Below are 20961 nucleotides of genomic sequence, written 5' to 3'. Positions count from 1 at the left end.
TAAAAAAGTAAACAGGGCCGTGTGCGAAAAACATTACATAAGTCATAACAGGAGCTGATGGTAACTCTCTACGACTTTAATGCTGGAAGGTCAGGAATCTGTACATAAATCTGTAATTGGTAACGTATACTCTTTTCTATGCTTAAGTATGAATGTGCCTTACTCTTCTCTGACATATGTTGACTGTTTCAATAAGTGAACTAATTGATTAGCGGAAAAACATCGTCTCTAATTCTCACGGTTCCATCCTACGTCAAACGGGTATCCAGCCGGACGGTATTCCGAGTACGATATGACCGTAGCTTCCCCCAGCAGCACCGCGCAGGGCGGGATTACAAACTGGTATGGCTTCATTTGGGGTTCTTCTTCCTCCGCTGATCCCGGAGATCTACAGCTGGTTGCTGCATTGTTGAATAAATAGTTGAATAAATAGTTGAATAAATAAATAAAGGGGTTGTAATTGTCATTTTTTATACTGCCATATTGTCAGTTCAATTCTAAAATCCCTAGCTATGGCAGCGACCCTCTCTGGCCCCTGGGTTTAGTGACACTGAAGACTGTGTCTGTGTACTGTAGAGTGATTTTAATTTTGGCATAATTATTTTTAAAAGACTTGAATCAATTTCAGATGTGATAATATTATTTAATAACGACTTAATCTATGTAAAGGGTGTGTTCCTAAGTCAGTTCTTCTCATAAACGATTATGACATTGGATTCTATAAACGATAAATCAACTGATTTTTTATTTACGAGGTGTATCGGTACTGGATAGATCTAATTTGAGAAAGCTCCCCTGCCATAAATGAAACTGAATCTAAATTGGCCTTAGATCATTTTTGTGCCTAATTTGAGCTGTATTGTGGATTAACAACAGATAGACTACGATTTATGCCCCTTAATTTTAACATATTTTAATGTTAAAATTAACTCTGAATTTGATTGTTGTTGAAATGAGTGTGGTTTTTTCACACCCATATGATCTTTGTTATACTATCGCCAAGATATTCTATTGGCATGCTTAATGGCTGTGTCACAAAGTTGGAGTTTTTGAGCCAACAAAGTATTGCCATATATTGTAATGGTCCTCTATGTTTTACAATGTCTGGCATTGTCTCAAATTGTATGATTGTCTGAAATCTGAAATAATTGTATTGGATTCTGTCCAAAATAAAGTCAATTTGGTCCTTGGATCAGGGATTTTCCTTTAGTTATTATGTCCTCTTTCAGTTAGAGAATTTATTACCATATTTTGGAATTGTCTGTCTGCATTGCAACATTCCAATATGCATATGCACAGTGTATTGACAGTATTTTTCATGGATTACTAGATACGCATTGTCAGATAAAAATTGTCTGCAAGTGTAGGGCTGAGACAAAGCACTCATTCATTATCTTATTGGTATTTATTGTAAAGAAACAATAATTTTGCATTTTTTTTGGTAATTGTCATGTAAATCCTGAAGAACTTAACAAGTTATATAACTTATATGGATGTATATTCAGATATTTTTGTGTGATATGTTTTGGTTGCTGTCACTGTCAAATTATTAAAGATATGAATTTTATTGTTTATTGCCAGTAGATTTTTTCTTTAAGGTTTATTTATTTTTCTTACTTTATGTCACTGATTGATCTATAAGTTATTAAGTTCCATCTATAAATAAGAAAAAGTGTATTGATTTGATGTGATTTGCTCAGTATCATTGCATGCATGTATTAGTTTTTTAAAGTAAAATGTTTTTCATGAATATTTTCCCAATACTGGCTCTGTTGTGAGTTTCTGACTTCTAAAATTATAAATTAAAAATGCCTTAGTCTTCAACCACTCTTTATGTTCTAATGAATTATTTCTTATTTGTCCATACATGTTGTTCAACTTTGATAACCGTCTAACGTCACATCAGGCGACAAACATGTACAGGTTTAAATGCTATTACCTTTTTTCTGATAAAACAGTATAAACAGAATAACTGATGTTTTCAGGCTCTAGTTTTTTTGTAATTTGTCATTATAATCTTAGTCATCATATCCATCAAATTATTGAAATCCCATAGCAAACTGGATGTGAGATATAAGTCTTTCAGTAGAAGAGTATATCAATGACTGGAATAGTCTTCCTGAAAACCTCATACAAATGCCATCAACAGACAAATTTAAAAGAAATATTGATATATTTTGGCGAAATAAGCATTTTGAGCTTCCATGACTCCTCACGCAAGCTCATGAAGTAGTAGTTTTCAGTGACCAATCCTACAAGAAGCGACCGGGAGTTACAGGCTCGCGCCTTCATCCCGTACCAGATGATGATCATCATCATCATAATCATCACCATTGCATAAAATTCTTTTATCATGCAGTAAAAAGAAAATCAGAAGAAAATGAGAAAATTGGAGAAAATTGTAATTTTCAATCTTGCATTTTATTTCTCTTTTATTATGTTTATACAGTTCCTATTACAGTAGCTCTTAAGAAACGGTAAAAAGCTAATATTCACCGGTGGCCTTGAAAATCAACTCTCATCATGGGCAAGTTCTGGGACCAGTTATATTGGCTACTTTACCGTAACTTTCTCTTCAAGATACGATTTAAACAGCTCACATTTCAGGTAAAAATGTGATTGATTTTCACTTAGGAAATTGTTAATATTTTGTCTGATCGTTTTAACCAATAATTGATGATTGTTTCTAGCTGTTACGGAGCATTGAATATAAATTATGAAATATTTTTTAAAAACATAATTAAAATAAATGATTCTTGTGTCTTTTAATGGATAACACAATGCTTGCAGAGTGCATTGGTACTGTATGTCAAAGGCACTTCATTTTACGAAGTGCTTTGGTCCTGGTGCCTATATCCTCAAGGGAGTTCAGGTTTTGATTCTTGGCATTGGAACTTACATGTATGCCCTTAAAACATGGCAAATTGCTCTATCAAGTCATTTGGTGATGTTACAGGTTAGTCCCATACATAAATTATTTTCTTTAATTGATTTAAAAGGTTTTTATGTGTCTACATATATTAGAAATTATCAAGAATTGAATGTAATATATCTTTTTTTATTTTAATTCTCAGATCCATTTTATTTATTCTTCATCTCACAGGAGATCTTCATTTCCCTCATTTTTGTTGCCAATTTGGCCACAGTGCGCTACACCACTCAAACTGAACCTATACCGGCGATTCCCTCTAAGTCCTTGAAATCGTACGACCTCTTTGATCCGCGTTTTGCATCGAACATCCAGTCCTTCCCCATAGCCTTCACCCCCAACACGTCGGACACAGAGAGCATTGCGTCTGACCTGGCGTCATTGCTCAACATAACGGCAATTCCGGGCTATGTCGGGTATGCCTCCGAGGATGAGATTGTTGATGATGTGGTCAATGGAACAGCAAACATAAGTGTAGCTTTGGTGTTTGATGAGGACTTTCCATCTAATTTATCCTACAAAATCCGACTTACCTATGGAGCTGTTTCTCTTGATTATGGACCTTATGTGGGTCGCGGTGAGTTAAATCCTTTGATTACTGCATTCTCTGCTACTCATAGGGCTTCATAAAGGGACCTCTGGCACTCATTGCCAATATGTTAATAGAAAATTGTAGATTTATGTACATGTATATGTAGTTTTGTAAATGAACGAAGGCAATTCGCTTGTCATAATCTATTTTAAGAGCTATTTAAAGGTGCGTCTTCACCAGCTCGAGCTTGAAGAATAGCGCGCTATTCCTGATACAGTGAATTAGCCCGATCAGAGAATAGCGAGCTAATTTTGCAATGAAGACGGAAATAGCGCGCTATTCTGATCGAAAAATAAACCACCAAAATCTTGGACTTATTTTCAGAATAGCGAGCTAATTCGCAAAATAGTGCACTATTCTTTTCGCGTCTTCACCAGCTCGAGCTCAAATTTCGGGTTTATCGATCCCACCATGCACTGCAACAGTCAATTTCCGCTCTTACAACAACAAAACACACGTGTACGTGTACGCACACGTACTGTGTACGTACGCAGACGCTCCGAATTTTGGCGCGGTAAAATTTTAAAACCGCGCGCTTGTTCCTTTGAAGCGCGCATGCTCCAGTTTCGGGCTTAAACTCGAGCTCGAGCTGGTGAAGACGGGATCGCACACTCCCACTGACTTCGGGCTTATTTCTCTGATCCCACATTAGCGCGCTATTCTTCAAGCTCGAGCTGATGAAGACCCACATTAAGAGGAATCAAAAGGACAGTTACAATAATTTTTACAAATTATCAGTAACTTAGTCTTATTATTCATGATTCTTTACTTTGCTTTTTTGTGTTTTTGAACTTGGATTTAAATTATCAGACTAAGGCCTACCCACCAGCTACAACTATCGTACATCTAGATATTTACTATTTAGTAATTCATATGAAATTATGGATTATATATGTAAAAGAAGACATCTATATTTATAGTCTAGAGTATCATACGATATTCATGAAAAACATTAGTGAGGACAGTGGCAAGAAAGGATGAACCTTATAAACACCAACCCAAGATACTTAAAATAATAAAAATTTAAATAACATATAGAAACTCAAAGTACCCTAAAAATGTGACAACAAAATGCCAAACAAACACTGGGCAAAACTATAATACCATAAAATACAAGAGCCTACATATCGATGCAAACAACAACAATATTAATCAAGTAAAAAAAGTTTTATATTTCTTTTTGAAAACATTTTGTGATTTACTTTTACAAATTTTGGTTGGAATTGAATTCCAATGACAGGACCTTGATTAACTACTCTCTATGTGTGTTTTCCATCCCTGTGTGATATTAAGATAGTCATTCATTTGTTTATCCTCCTCTCTGTTTTCAGGCTCTCCGAGTTGTTATAATGATGATCCAGCGTATGGTCTAACCTATCCTTGGCGTAACTGTCCTGCAAACACTTATCTATACTCGGGCTTCTCAGCAATACAAGCCATGGTAGAACATCTGATGGTTAAGGTGAGCTGAGAGACTTTAAGATGATGATGATCATGGTGATGATGATAGGGATGCCAATAATGGTGATGGCATCATTCATGAATGGTGGTTATGGTTGATTACAGAAAGCAATCTGTCCCCCCCCCCTTATTTCCAATAGGCTGATTTTAAAGTGTTCACTGGAGGAGAGAGCTACTCCGGGAGCTTAGTTGGTCACGGTCAGAGTGTCTAACGTCTCTGACCGTTCGTGCTCTCGGAGTCTCGGGGTGGGCCTCTCCTTCCTTCTTCTCGTATTCTCCATTTCTGCCGGGGCTAGACTCGATAAGCTCTGCTTTTCTAGCCCCGGTCACATTATTTACCATCATATTTTGATTTTGTTGTATGTTTTTCTTTTTTATATATACATGGAATAATTTCTTTTTCGTTCTTATGTAATTGTGTGTATTGGATTTTAATGTGAAATAAATGAAATGAAATAATGACGATGATGATGATGACAGTAATGATGATTATGATGATGATTTTCAAATTGAATTGGGGATATTCATACCAATTATCACTTGTATTGGTTGCTAAGATCATGCAAATTAATCTAGAGTCCCTCACATGTATTCACACTAGTGCTGATATCGGTAAGAAAATTCTCTGTCTCGATATATCGCTAAAAACATCTTACCGATATTGGCAACTGTCGACAAAAGAACATTTTATTGATAGGTGACAATTCTGTTTATAATGTAACATAGATGCTAAATGTATATTTAGCATGAATACATCACCTTTCACATTATTAGCATTATTTTAGGGTTGGATAAAATTTTATCAATATTTGGAGGCTTTTTGGACGTCGTTGTGAGCAGTCAACGACTTTCGCCTATCCTCCATTTTGGATTTGTGCTGTTACATCTTCGAATGTAGAGGGCAGCAACACGAGGCCGTGTTGCTTAGATTTGGTACTTGTTTTGGTCACTAAATTGAGCTTTCGCTTATGAATGTTTTCGATATGATCATGGAGTCGAGGGCAGTCACGATGTTTGGATTGTCATGATTGTAGCAAAGTGAGATCATGTTTTGTGGCTCGTTAGTATTCTTATTTTGTTGAGATTGTGGAGTGATTTCTGTTGCTTTTCTGTGTATTTTGAGGAAAAATATGTTTTCTAGGATTTTTTGTTTGGAAAGCCACTTTCTGCTTCAAAATGCTGTTTCAGTGAATTATGTTCGTTATCCGCTATCACAGAAAATCACTGTCCCTACATAATAGTTGGCATTATCGACAATGAGAGAAAGGTTATCGATTTAATCACTAAGCGGCAAAAACATGCATTTGTCGTCAGGACTAGTGATAAAAGAGGTAATTGATATAAAGAGCTAATTTACACAAAATCTTTTTATTGACCATGTTCTGATGGTTGTAGTGATGGTGAGGATGACGTTGATGATGAAGGTGATGATAATGATTATAACCTGGGGGGGGGGGCACTTACAGTGACGAGTGGATACCATGCGCGAACAAAAAACATGTTAAAAGGATGTCTTTTCATAATAGGCATGTTATGTACGTAACATAATAAGGGTGTTAAAAATAATGAAAAAAGGGTATCTATTTTCGAAAGGAAAGCTATGTGTTTACGGTCAAATTTTAGAGGGTATAAAAATCAAAACTAAAATGTTTTATAAAGGATGTACATTTTGCCCCAAGAGTCAACACTACGTGTTTAGAGTACGATTTGCGTGAGTGGAGCTGTACTGAATTACCTAATGATGTAGGTAAAGGTAAAACCGACGACCGTGACATAACAATTAAAATATCGCTGTACTTGATTTAGGGGTTTATTTCAGGGAATACTTGCCAATAGTATCGTTTTGTTTCCAATACTTGTTAAGGGTAGGGTTTCACAAGCCCGGTTCACATTCCAATACTTGTTAAGGGGTGCATTTTCAGAGTATGGAAAATATGTGTTTAGGTTGCTTTTTGAGACCTCATGGTCGCGCATGGTATCCACTCGTCAATAGAAGTGCACCCCTCTCCGGATTATAATAATGTAGTAATGGGGATTTCAGATTGTCAGTATCCATCACATTTTTATCTGCATTTCAATATAGATACTCTTGTATCAAAAGAGCATACAAGATACAGCGTATGCAAAAAAATCTCTTAGTTTCACCTGTATGCCTACATAATACTTGTCTACATAGTACTTTTCTACATGGACTCAATGAGGGAGGTCAAAGTATGAATGCTTGAAATAGAGTACAGATGATGCCTTCACACTGCACTGAGGATGTAATGGGAAACATGTCTGTGTGTTATGTAATGTTTACGTAATTGGGTAATCACTTTTAACATACTTACTCTTTTCAACATATGCCGTTCATTGGCTTCCAAGGTATCTGGAGTATCAGGGATATATCCCTGGCAGTATTCACTGGCATACATGTACAGTATTAGGGTGATTTTACCTGTGAAATAGAGCCCTAGAAAATCCAGTTCACTCCAATTTTAAAACTTATCCAATGATGTAGACTAATACCCTTTTTAGACAGGCTAAAATTTCCTTAACCCCGTACTATTGGTGGGGCTAAATGGCAATTTAGCCCCACCTATATTACGGGGTTAAGCTTAGCCCACTTTCGTTTTACACAGCGTTTTTGCAAAGTGGGCTAACCCCACCTATAGTACGGGATTATTTGGCCCTGCAAAAAAGCAGGGTTATCCCACCAATTGCGGTGCTAAGAGCAATAGTACGGGGTTAAGGTCGCATGTGTAAAACGAAAGTGGGCTAAGCTTAACCCCGTACTATTTGGCCCTACCTATAGTACGGGGTTAAGGAAATTGTAGCGTGTGTAAAAAGTGTACGAGTGAAGCACTTGTACTACGAATGATTGACAAAAACCACTAGTCCGGGGTTAGCGAGTTTCGTGTGTAAAAAGCAAGCATTCCTTATCCGGGGTTAGCAATAACAATTTGGCATGTGTGAAAAGGAAAAAAAATAGTACGGGGTTAAGGATAGTACGGGGTTAGCGATAGTCCAGGGTTAAGAAAATCCTGTGTAAAAAGGGCATTAGGAAGTAGATTGTGAAAAGTAACCCCTGAAAAAAAAATTGCCTGGTATACATGGTTGAGAACTTGAGGTAATTGTTTGTTTTTGTTCTAATTTCTTGATATGACCTAGTAGTGGTTCTGCATTGTGAATGATGGTTATGTCATATCACTGAAGGTTCATCTGATTGGTGTAAAGATGAAATTTCATGTTTGTTGAAATTATTTTTTCTTTCTCCTACACCTTTCTACTTCATTGATAGATATGCTGATTGGTGTGAAAAAAAAAACAAATTTTTATAGTTATTTTGTGTGTGCCTATTTTCACCTTTCTACTTTGTTGATGTGCTAGATTCCTGTATACTGTTGATATTTTGGTTGAATGTTTGAATCTGATTTTTTTAATTTTTGAAACTGAAACTCAACATATGTCGAGCACTGTAACCATGAAAAAATGTCTTGTAAAATTTTATAATCATACATATTTATGGATATAATTAATAATTGAAAAAAATATATGTATATCAAAGGTGTGTTGATAATGTAAAAATATCTGAAACAGAAAATTAATCTGGAGGAACACCCTTTTCTGCAATTTACTGCTGCAGAAAGACCGTAAAATTTAACTGAAAAAGGGTAATAAAGGCCTACATGTAAGGATCCTGTTGTATTCTCTTCTGTGGACATACAGTACATGAATGCCACTCCTATACATTTGAAGTCTAATTTTTTTCACATTTTCTTTCATGTCATTTATGGAAGCAATTATTTATGACAAAGAATAACATCAAGACATTCCAAAATACACACATCTTTGCATTAATATATAAATATTATGGACAAGACACCAGTAGACAAGACACCCATGGCATACAGGTACTGTAGGCTATCTTCAGTGATATCATGAGAAGATTATTCAGAAAGGGTAAAGTTGTTTACACTACTCAAATATTATCACTTGCACTTGAGGTCAATTTTGTGTGTACTGGCCTGTAGATGTACATGTACATGTATAGTATAAATTTGCCTGCTTTGAACAGCAACAATTTTCTATATATTTCAGAGGAAAGTTTGGGGGTATTTAAAGTGGTTTCTGAACGAGCAATTCATTTTTGTTGTAGGCCTATTGAACTTACATGAAAATGATACCCAATGGTAAAAAATATGAAAATGGAGACACAAGTTTGTGTCATCCTGTAAAGTATTCAGGAAGGGTTATATCAAAAAAGATTTAATAAAGGAAATGTGGCCAAGTCAGAAAAGATATTTTTCAGCTGTTGAAAACAAGTGTTTTCTTTATAAACATTGCAGTAAGATTAATTTTACTGCATTTTTTTTCATTACATATTTCTTCTGAAGTAACAATTTTCTTTATAAACATTGCAGTAAAATTCATTTTACTGCATTTTTTCAGTACGTATTTCTTCTGAAGTTAAAATTTTCACCATAAAACAGGTTTCATTTGAAAATTTATATGATGTTACCAGACTGGATACTGCTGAATGTTATAAAGCCAAGGACCCATGATTTAGATTATTTAACAGGATTTTGGAAGGAAATAGAGATTTTCTGAATACTAGCCATTTCAAACATTTTGATTTCCATCTCACTTGAAGTGTAATTTCTAGGTACTCTAAAATGTGTTTTATGTCTAAATGTTTCCATAATTCATTGAAAAAAAATTACAGACATATCGTATCACCATTTTGTTACAGACATCACAGGTCATTGGTAGCACAGATTTGTATAGTACTGCAATATTGAAATCCAGCATAAACAGCTGCTTCGCTCCTTCAATATATGAAATAATATGAAAATAATTGTGATTTGAACAGATAAAAAAAAATCAGAAAAACAAAACACTGAAAAATTGATCAAATTGGACAAGGAATAACAAAATTGTAAAGATTTTCATTATTCCAGTGAAACAGTTCGAGGCATGTATTCATGAATATTCATTGATCAAACCAATGATACTATATCACCACTTGTTCTTTTGTATTCTATTATTAAGTTCTCAAAAAAAAATGATGAATAGAAATGAAAAAAACTGCGGACTTGTGGGACATTTTTGCACTTCAGGATATCTCTTTGCTAACATGATGGAAAATTTTATGTAGATTGGTGTACCAGTACTTGTTTTGGGGAAATTAAAATGTTTTTATGGCACTTCCATGTGATTTGAAATTTTTGTTTAAACTGTGTTTGTATGAAAATTCAAAAAAATTTCCTCCAAGAACTTAAAAAAAAATGTATCATCGCTGCACCTTATTTAATTATAAGGGGGATATATCATTTACAGATAAATGACAATATGAAACAATTATGATTTCATGTAATAAAATTTAAGAAAAACCTCTCTAGTGAATATTAATCAGGATGTGTATACAACTGTTTTTACAAAAGATTGATGAACTTTAAATTCAATAACTTTGTTATTTTTTATCCGATTTTGATGAAATTTTCAGCATATTGCTCTGTAAATTTGACTAATTATTTAGATACAAATATTTTCAGGCCGGACCATCCCTTTAAAAACTAAAAATTAATTAAAAGCTCAAAATTAATGTTCTTGAAAATAATGCTCTTCAGTGTGAACTCTCCCTTTTATAATTTTGTTATCAGATTTTCATGAAATTATCAGCATCTTGCTCTGTGAATTTTACTCTCCTTATTTAGATATGAATATTTTCAACCCGAAATTGATTTAGTTACAAGGTATAAAAAAGATATATTATAGGCTCTCATTTCATTACATAGTAATAGTATTCAAAAACAGATATATCATAATACCAATATTATTATGATTATCATGATGTCTTATTAGGCCTACATGAAGAAGGCTCTCACTTAGATATTTTTTCAATTCAATTCAATTCAATTCTTTATTTCATTTCCATTCAAAACATAATACAAAGTAATATAAAGTAATACAAATCAAGTACAATTTTACAGAAGGGCATTCTTACTTCGTAAAACAAACATAAAAACAGTATAATATAGAACATAAATGAAAATGAGGGGATCCACTAAAAAGCAAAGCTTGTAAAAGTGTGGATATTTCTAGAGCAAGAATGTCATTGAGTTGACCTATATCACTTGACCTTCTATTACTGAAATGATATTTATAACATATGACAGAGAGACAATGACAACACAAACAAGAAACCTTGCATTGTGATATTGCCATTGAAGCCACAATACAGTGAAAGTAGATTTGGCCAGTATTATTGTACCTTTACATCATAGGAATTAGGCATGGAGGGTTTTAGATATTATGAGAGAAGTAGAAATTATTTATGATTATGGAGAATTCATTGTGTGGATTCAAAATATGATTCATCGGGGGTCGCATGTCATAAGGTGGTCCAATTTCACGAACAGGGTGAAAATGGTCAAAAATTTTATTTTTTGATATGTTATAGCTATTACCATTCTCTAAATAATGAAAAAGTTTTAAGTCTCGAATACCTTTATTTTTCCTTAAAATGACTAATTAACAGCTAATTATTACATAGACGTCAATGTAAATGTGAATTTTGAAATGTGTTTTTCTCAAATTGGACCTGCTGCATATAAAATGGTGTCAATAGTTAATGCAACATTGGATCACCCTAGTATTTTGCAGTTATAATCTTTAAACATCAATAATTAAATCTGTACCAAAAATCAAATAATTATCTATAATTGTATGCATATTAATTATACTAATTAATTAACAGTACTTAATTTCACATTTTTGCCCCCAAAATACCTGTCATTGTATTTATATGCTTGGCAAAATGACAATATCATGGGTAGAAATGTTTATTGCAATGATACACAACATTTGTACTAAAAATTAAGATTACAAATTAGATAATTAACCAAATCTCTCCGGTTTACTAATTGATTAGGTTGCAGATCCGAGCTGACATACACATGTATTCCATTGCTGCATATTTTCAAAATTGTCAAATTTTTATGACATTTAGTTGTTCCCTGCTTTAAAATGCCCAAAAATATGAGGATAACAGTCATATTATAGTAAGTTGTTAATTAGGTTTAATTAATATTTTATCATTTACCACATCCACCGGCTCCGCCACCCCTGTTACTTCAAACTTAATGTGCTATAGTTTTTGTTCCTGATATTGTATTGATTTAATTCATAGTAATATATTTAGCCTATAGTTCTAGCTTCAAAATGAGATATTACTCAATAAATTTGGTCAAGATGCTGTGATGTAGCAACAATTTATCCATGGCACCATGCGGAAAATTGTTCATACGCCACCCTTTTTGCATACCCAGCTTATGAAATGCGACCCGGGGTGTTTATTACATGAACATACATGATGTGCAGTAGGATATTTTAAATCTAAGCTTCTGGGATATGTTTAAATTGTAATCATAGGCGGCGGAAGCGGGGGGGGACGGTCCCCCCCTAAATTTCTTGTTGATGACCTTTTTTTTTTTTTTTTTTTTTTTTTTTTTGCTTGTCAGTTTATTTGCCTACGTCCTCCCTAAAATTTTATGGTTGAGAACCTTTTTTTTGTGGGGGCTTGTCAAAAAATTTTTTGTTGTCCCCTCCTAAAATTTTTCGCTTCCGCCGCCAATGATTGTAATCATGTACTCAACAAATGAATGGAGGATGATTATAATGATATCAGCAACAGAAAATATCAAAATGATGAGAATTATAATTTTGATAATGATGATGATTTTTTAATTATGAAAATCAAATCAGGGAGATCATTTCATGAAATGACTGTTAGATCATGGACATGGTTAGATCTCACTAGAAGTATGTTTTGTCCATTTTATAGGCAGTTAGACACAGGAGCTTTTCAGCCATTAAAAACTAAAAATTCATTAAAAGCTCAAAATTAATGTTCTTGAAATGCTCTTCAGTGTAAACTCTCCTTTTTATAATTGTCACAGCTTTTGTTCTTGTTGATTGTTTGGTATTATCTATAACATTTCCATGTTTGAAATACCTCTTACTTACACCTGTTCTTTGTGATGTAAAAAAGAGTATTGATCGAGGTTATTTTGTTTTGTGTCTTCTTTCACACCATGAATTGCATTTATTGGAGCTAAGTATTTGTCTAAGGACTTTGAAGGACATACAAGTCACACATAGAAACCACTGAGTGCATGCATAAAATTTACAAACAGACTTTGAGACTCCTTGCCCAGAGAATGAAATAAACAAGAATTCTTTTATACAAATTATACTTATGTAATGTAATACCCTATACAAAATTGTCTTTTTTCAATATATATATGCACGGTACATGTAAGTTGGTAAAATCATGGACTTGCAGGGTAGTAGGTCCATGGTAAAATTAGATAGGCCTATTCATTCATTTATGAAGTAGTACAGAAGAAGAAATGTATGGAAATTTGTAATTCACATTACGAAAGTGAGTGATGCCACAAAATTGAACTTTAATTTAAAGTATAGCAGTTAACACTCGGTCTATACCTGCATATTTGTAAATGAAAGAATTGAAAAAAAGAAAGATAATCATTAAAAGTCTTAGTTTAATACTATTTTGGCAGAGATTAAAGTTCAACACTTGTGACATGGTATTTTGGTCATTTTAATAGCACTGATCGTTTTCGCAAGATTAATTATTTGCTTTTAGCAGGCCAAACTGTCTGTTTAATGCACGTTAAATAAATATTCCCGACACCAATACCTATTTCCTCTATAATACGATCCATTGTTCTAGGGGGATTTATGTTAGTTGAGAGGTCCCTCTTGAAAACAACAGATGAATAATATTACGCTACAAGGATTTTTGATCACGTCATGACATACATGTACGGGTAGTCATAAATGCATTCATTTTTTGGAGCTTTTGGTTACCCCCACAATATGGCTATAATAATCAATCAGTAAATATAGTCCAGCTTGTTTCTACTTGGAATTTGCTAATGCTGTAACACTCCAATGCTTGCTGCCAATCTTTCTGGTATACTAGTGAAATTTTTGATGAAAACAAAATTGGTTGGTCGAGAGTAAATATTGATTATCTTCGTTTTATTCAGAATTTGACATTCATAACTTGAAGTACAAAGTTTGATTTATCAAAAATGAATAGCTTGGGCCTGTTGTATAAAAGAAAAATTCAGACAATTTTTGGCCAATGTGTTAAATGTCAATGGCATGAATTTGTTTGGCAGTGAGAGTTTTTGTTTATTTACTAGAGTTTTTATGGCAAAAGTTTTATGCATCAGGCCCCTGGTTTCTGGTCATAATAAAAATAGAGTAGTTAATGTTGTAACCAAGGGTCCTATTCCTAGTTGAAATATTCATTGGATAAAATTAAATGAAAAAAATGTTAGTATTAAATGAATAATGTAAATAAAGATATTTCATTCTGAATTACAGTTATTGCATTTTAATTTCATTATTTATTTCTTAGTTTATAATATCCTTTTTATTTTTGATTTATTCTATGTTCCAGTTGGTGACAGGGGATGATAGCTTAGCTATGCCTGATGTGGACATTCGCATGTTCCCCAAGGGCCAGTATGACTATTCCGTGGACTCTTTACGTATCACCGTGTCAGTCTATATCGTCCTGGCGTACATGCCTTTCACGGCAGTCCTCCTGACCACGCTGGTTGTTGAAAAAGAACGCAAGATCAAGGAGGTGATGAATATTATGGGACTCAATAATACAACTTTCTGGTGAGTACATTGGAGAGGGGAGAGGGGGGGGGGTAGTGGAATGGAAAAATGGATTACATAATAGACAGTGGAAGAGGACGATGCGGAGGAAATACATGTAGGAGGGAGAGTAGGAGGTGAGTTCTGAAAGCTTCTAGTTTTAAAAAGTGAAATAGAAAGAGAAGTGGATGAGAAGCAGAAGATAGAGGGCAGAAAGAGGGGGAGGTGAGGAAAGTAGAGAATGACGAAGGGATTAGGGAGTATTGAGAACTTCTGTTGTAAAAAGTGGAAAGGTGGAGGTGATGGAGATAGACAAGATGAGCAAGTGGAGGAGAAAGTGAAATGGAGAAGAACTGAAAAAAATAAAAAAGAATAGGGAAAGTGGGAAAGGATGAAATGGAGGAAGTAAAGTATGAGGGAGAGAAGGGAGGGAGTACTGAGAACGTCTAATGTGAAAAGTGAATAGAACAGGATGATGAGATGGAAGATAGAGGCAAGGGATATTAGGTAGTGGAGGAGGAAGAGATGCGGAGGGGGTAAGAGAGGTATTGGAGAGGGAGAAGAATCAGGGAAAAAGGATTGGATAAATTGGGGCAGGATGAAGTTGAAGAAGAATGGTAGGATGAAGAGAAGGATGAATAAGAGGTGCAGAGAGAGGAGCAGGAATATTGGATTAATTGCATTTCAGATTATCAGAATATTTACAGTAAATTCTTTTTAATTGTTTCTTCCTTTTGTAGGTTATCATGGATTATTATCTATATCGGCATTGTCCTCATTGTTGCTATACTCATCGCAGGTTTCAGCAAAGCTATAACATTATTGCCCGATGGGAATTTCTTCCTGATTTTTCTTGGGCTCTTCTTTTATGGCCTCTCAGGTAAGAACAGATTCATCATTCATTGTGAACTCTCCCAAATAACAGTCACAGCTTTTGTTCTTGTTGATTGTTGGGTATTGTCTAATACATTTCCATGTTTGAAATACCTCTTACTAACACCTGTTCTTTGTGATGTAAAAAAGAGTATTGATCAAGGTTATTTTGTTTTATATCTTTTACACCATGGATTGCATTTATTGGAGCAATTGTCTAAAGTATTTGTCTAAGGACTTTGAAGGGTATACAAGTCACACAACTAATAATGAAGTTGTAGCAAGCAATGATTTTATAAGGTCTTGAAAATTATGGTTAATTGCCTCAAAATTGTCACAGATCTAGATCAGTTGCCCGTTGCATAAAGGACTTGCAACTGTTGTAACTTTGCTATTATGGCGACTACCATGGTAACCTTGATTGTGATTGGCTGCTGAGCCTTGTTACCATGGTAGTTGCCATAATGGAAAAGTTACAACAGTTGCAAGTACTGTATGAAACAGGCACCCGGTATGTATATTTACTTAATGCCAAATGTGTATTAAAAAATAATGAAATTTATGCTGAGAGACAATGACAATTGATCGCCAACAAAGATTATCCTTTCTGGGACAATGTATTATTATTGTTTAAGAGAAGTCCCAGAAAAAAATTGGCACAATTTTTAATGAATCCATATAATCACTAGAATTATTATATGATTGGATTCTGTACCAACTCACTTTGAGATCAATACTGGCATTTATAATATATTTGGGACACTTCTCAAAACTCAACACTGAAATCAGAAAATTTTCCCTTTCTGATAGCTTTAAGTTGGTCTATATATAAGTGCACTTCTTTTCATATGAATTTCTTTTATTTTCTAACTATTTCTGATATCATTGCGCTCTTTCAAGCAGTTAGTTTTGAGGGTGTGTTTTACAAAGATTGGCTCTTCAATTCCCTAGTTGTGTGCAGTATATTATGCATCGCTGCATTGATCAGATTATGCTTTAGTGGGTGCAGGTTATTGTGTAGTTATCAATGAGGATGCGTGTGAAATACCACAGGCAGTTTAGCTCTTTGTATGAAAGATTAACATTTCACTCTTTGTGGGACACATTCCCAGATATACTGAATACTTGTTTTGCTCCCAAAACTTTTTTAAAAAAGATTCAGACCGGATCCAAAAGTGAAATTAACACACCATATACCAACTGATAGCTTATAAACTATTAAGCACAACAATACAAGCTTTATGCATTTTTGTCAATTAGTAGTGTATTTTGCCAAAGAAAAGCTCCATAAATTATCTGGCTTGGAAAATACATGTAGGCTTTCTTGTGCTTTTCACCTGCCTCAAAACGGCAATGTCAAGTTGTGTTGTATTGTGATTCCATAAGTTTGTACACAGAACAAATGTGATTTTTCTGCTTTCATATTTCACATTCTATTTTCTTCACTTCTATCACATAGAGATATCATTAATGTCTTTTCCTGCAAGCTTGAATTTATGAGATCTACACCTTTGGACTGTTTTCTATATTATTTCCCACTAATTTGGCACAGCTGTCCTATCTCTATTCATATTTGCAACAACTTTTCGTGACATAGCAATTTAGGCCCAATAAGAGCCAAACAAAGTAATGAAGAAAATAAAGAACAAGTGAAGAGTTTCAGATTTCTATCCATTTGAGCACTAAATTATTGTCAGTACCATTTTCTTCTGTAAAATGAAAAGAAATCTAATTCATAATATGAAAAAAAATTGATCTTTTCTATGCAAAAACCAATGGAATTACTACCCTCCTGACACAGTGTTATATATTTCAGGCTGTAAAGAAGCTCAATAATGCCTACTGAAACCAGTTAATTTGAGGTTTTTCTTAAGCAAAACACTCGGCTCTCAACTGTTGAATATGCATAAAATTTACATTGTTGTACTATGCAGCTTATGTATTTCCCATATCTGTCAAGCTTATAGCTCTGGTCTGGGTCTTTAACTCTCATTTATATATCATTGATATCACTCAATTTTCCATCCCACAGTGGTGACGATGTCCTTCATGTTCTCACCGCTGTTTGATAAGGCCACCACTGCAGGAGGTGCCGGAAGCTTCTTCATCATGATCTTTGTGATACCCTACATCCCTCTGGCACTCCTAGGCCCTGAGACAGTCCCAGTGGCCGTTCTTTGGGTCCTGTGTCTCTTCTCTCCTACTGCAATAGCTTTCTTCATGGACAGGGTAAGTACAACCTCTGATGCTCGTAGGCCCTGAGACAGTCCCAGTGGCCCTAATCTCGGTCCTGTGTCTCTTCTCTCTTTGTGCAATAGCTTTCTTCATGGACAGGGTAAGTACATCCCTCTAATGCTCCTAGGCCCTGAGACGGTCCCAGTGGCCCTTCTCTGGGTACTGTGTCTCTTCTCTCCTACTGCAATAGCTTTCTTCATGGACAGGGTAAGTACATCCCTCTAGCCCCCTTAGGCCCTGAGATAGTCCCTCTAGTCTTGTGTCTCTTCTCTCCTACTACAATAGCTTTCTTCATGAACAGGGTAAGTACATCCCTCTAATGCTCCTAGGCCCTGAGACAGTCCCAGTGGCCCTACTCTGGGTCCTGTGTCTCTTCTCTCCTACTGCAATAGCTTTCTTAATGGACAGAGTAAGTACATCCCTCTGATGCTCCTAGACCCTGAGACTGTCCTTGTCCTTACTATGAGTCCTATTACTCTTCTCACCCACTTCTCCATTGAGTGTGAAAGTCAAGATTCTCATAATCATATAATGGTCCTACTGTGTAATATAATCAGTGGGTCGTGTACATGTACGTTCAGATTCAGATTCATTCAAGTCCAACCTGGACATATTGTCCTTTGGTAAGACACCAGTCTTCAATTTGCCACTATCCACCCAGGTTTTGAATGAATACCACTGGAATGCTGCACAATCTGATGACAAGCCTGGTGTTGACAGATATCATCTTACAACATTAAGTGCTATGTAATATATTTCTGTATTAAAATGCTTTATAACATATCACTGTCATCATCCATCAATGAATCAATTAATCATACAATGTGGCCTGTATTCTGAAGTCGGGTTTAACTTAAACTCAGGTTTAAACTTGTGGTTTAAGTATGGAAAGCCAATTGGTACATAAATCATTATCATTAGAGATATCATATTTTATCTCAAATCATTCATAATTGTCTGGGAAGTATAGATAGATGATTGTCTTCACCATGGATGAATCAGGAAAGAGCACAGTAAATTTAAAAAACATACAACTTATTAAAAAATTTGACACTTTTGGCTATCCATAATTTTAGCATAGAGTTAGACCAAGTTAAGCCTGACTACAGAATACGGGCCTGTGAGTTTATTTCTATCATTGATCTATTGCATTCTCAGTGAAGCTATTAATCAATTTCTTGTCTAATCATGAATATTGTCTATATATCTTCTGCAGTGTGTGGCATTTGAGCAACTCAGCAATGGTCTTCAGTTTAGCAACCTAGGAGACGGCTACTTTCCACCCTATGCTCCTCTTGTGATGATCTTTGTGGATATCTTCCTCTATCTGATCATGGCCATCTATCTGGAGAATGTTGTTCCTGGTAAGCTATGATAGATCTATTCAGTTTGTACAGTGTTCATTGTTTAATATCAGGGGCCAGTTGCAGAAAGAGTTGCGTTTAAACGCAAGTCAAAAAATCAATCGCAAGTCCCAAATGCACGCTGTTGATTGGTTGAGAATCAAGTTGCATATGATTTTCATTGTTGCGATTGATTGCAACTCTTTCTGCAACGAGCCCCATAAATAGAAAGGAGAATATATTTATGTAGGCAGAATTATTTTCTTATTTTGGCTAGCTTTGATAAAATTTTGTTATTTGTGTTTGATTTTTGTGTTGTTGAGGTGTAGATGGCCTCAATCCATAACCATTTTCATGAAATTCTTATAATCCTCATAGAGCCTGTTGAATTGGACCCACACTACAACCATGCAAATAAAAGGAAAATTGTGTATGATAAAAGCTATGGTGTAACCAGGAATATCAGGCTATAATCATGCAATTAACAACAATATATTAAGCAAGTTCATTGATACAATCTAAACATGTGTAGATAAAGATGGTTTGAACTAAGATCTAAGACTCACTAACATGGAACTCTAAGGGGATTGCCTGAAATAGCAACACTCAATTCATGCAAACTGGACTCCAACACTGAATCTAATTGATTATATAAAGTTGGTGACTGGAAGAATTTATCTCTATCTCCTAGCTGAAAGATGCTTGGATAGACTGGAATGCCCTCAACAGTCTTCTGTTCACTCATGCATTCAATGATATTCAAGTGGAGGTATTCACTTTTCAAAAGAGAATTAGAACCATTCATGAGACAGCTTTCCTCTTTGAATGCCCATTATAAGTGCAAAAAAGATAGGAATTTGTGACTAGGGTTAACTACAGTACTTGGTTTAAATATAGTTTCTTTACTTATCAGATGGCTAAACCCATTTGGTCTACTGTCGATTTGGTGTAATTACTGTTTTGTCTACACCAAATTTCTGTACACTACACCTACTGGGCTAAACCCATTTGGCCTACTATCAATTTGTTGTAATAACTTTATTTTACACCACATTTTTACACTACACCATCTGTGCTAAACCCATTTGTTTTACTATCAATTTGTTGTAATAACTTTATTTTACACCACATTTTTACACTACACCAACTGGGCTAAACCCATTTGTTCTATCAATTTGTTGTAATAACTGTTTATTTTACACCACATTTTTACACTACACCATGTGGGCTAAATCCATTTGGTCTACTATCAATTTGTTGTAATAACTTTATTTTACACCACATTTTTACACTACACGAACTGGGCTAAATCCATTTGGTCTACTATCAATTTGTTGTAATAACTGTTTATTTTACACCACATTTTTACACTACACCACCTGGGCTAAATCCATTTGGTCTACTATCAATTTGTTGTAATAACTGTTTATTTTACACCACATTTTTACACTACACCATCTGGGCTAAATCCATTTGGTCTACTATCAATTTGTTGTAATAACTGTTTATTTTACACCAAATTTTTACATTAAACCATATGGGCTAAATCCATTTGGTCTACTATCAATTTGTTGTAATAACTGTTTATTTTACACCACATTTTTTACACTACACCATCTGGGCTAAATCCATTTGGTCTACTATCAATTTGTTGTAATAACTTTATTTTACACCACATTTTTACACTACACCATCTGTGCTAAATCCATTTGGTCTACTATCAATTTGGTGTAATTACTGTGTGGTCTTTACCAAACACTACACCTACTGGTTAGTAGACCAACTGGTTTTAGACGAAAGATAAACCAAGTAATTGTAGGCCTGGGCTTTGTAACACAAAGGTT

General features: G+C 34.7%; 1 protein-coding gene across 6 annotated transcripts in view; it reads left to right on the top strand.

Annotated features, from left to right (window-relative positions):
* Positions 1 to 32: 32 nt before the first annotated feature.
* Positions 33 to 20961, top strand: part of LOC121422275 (cholesterol transporter ABCA5-like) — an 80986-nt gene continuing 60057 nt past the window's right edge. For 5 of the 6 annotated variants that reach the window (XM_041617196.1, XM_041617195.1, XM_041617193.1 and 2 more), the window contains exons 1-8: positions 33 to 119; positions 2450 to 2607; positions 3104 to 3506; positions 4853 to 4983; positions 14461 to 14687; positions 15407 to 15546; positions 17572 to 17768; positions 18991 to 19138. In XM_041617196.1, the coding sequence (XP_041473130.1) occupies positions 2524 to 2607; positions 3104 to 3506; positions 4853 to 4983; positions 14461 to 14687; positions 15407 to 15546; positions 17572 to 17768; positions 18991 to 19138 (1330 nt within the window). In that variant the 5' untranslated portion in view covers positions 33 to 119; positions 2450 to 2523. Of the gene's footprint in view, positions 120 to 2449; positions 2608 to 3103; positions 3507 to 4852; positions 4984 to 14460; positions 14688 to 15406; positions 15547 to 17571; positions 17769 to 17891; positions 17982 to 18990; positions 19139 to 20961 lie in introns of those variants that run through there. The other variant, XM_041617197.1, reaches the window with a different exon arrangement.

This window comes from Lytechinus variegatus, chromosome 10 (genome assembly GCF_018143015.1).
Source record: "Lytechinus variegatus isolate NC3 chromosome 10, Lvar_3.0, whole genome shotgun sequence".
Classification (NCBI taxonomy): Eukaryota; Metazoa; Echinodermata; class Echinoidea; order Temnopleuroida; family Toxopneustidae; genus Lytechinus; species Lytechinus variegatus.
Note: the sequence above shows the minus strand (reverse complement) of the source record. Positions and strands in the feature narration are given on the sequence as shown.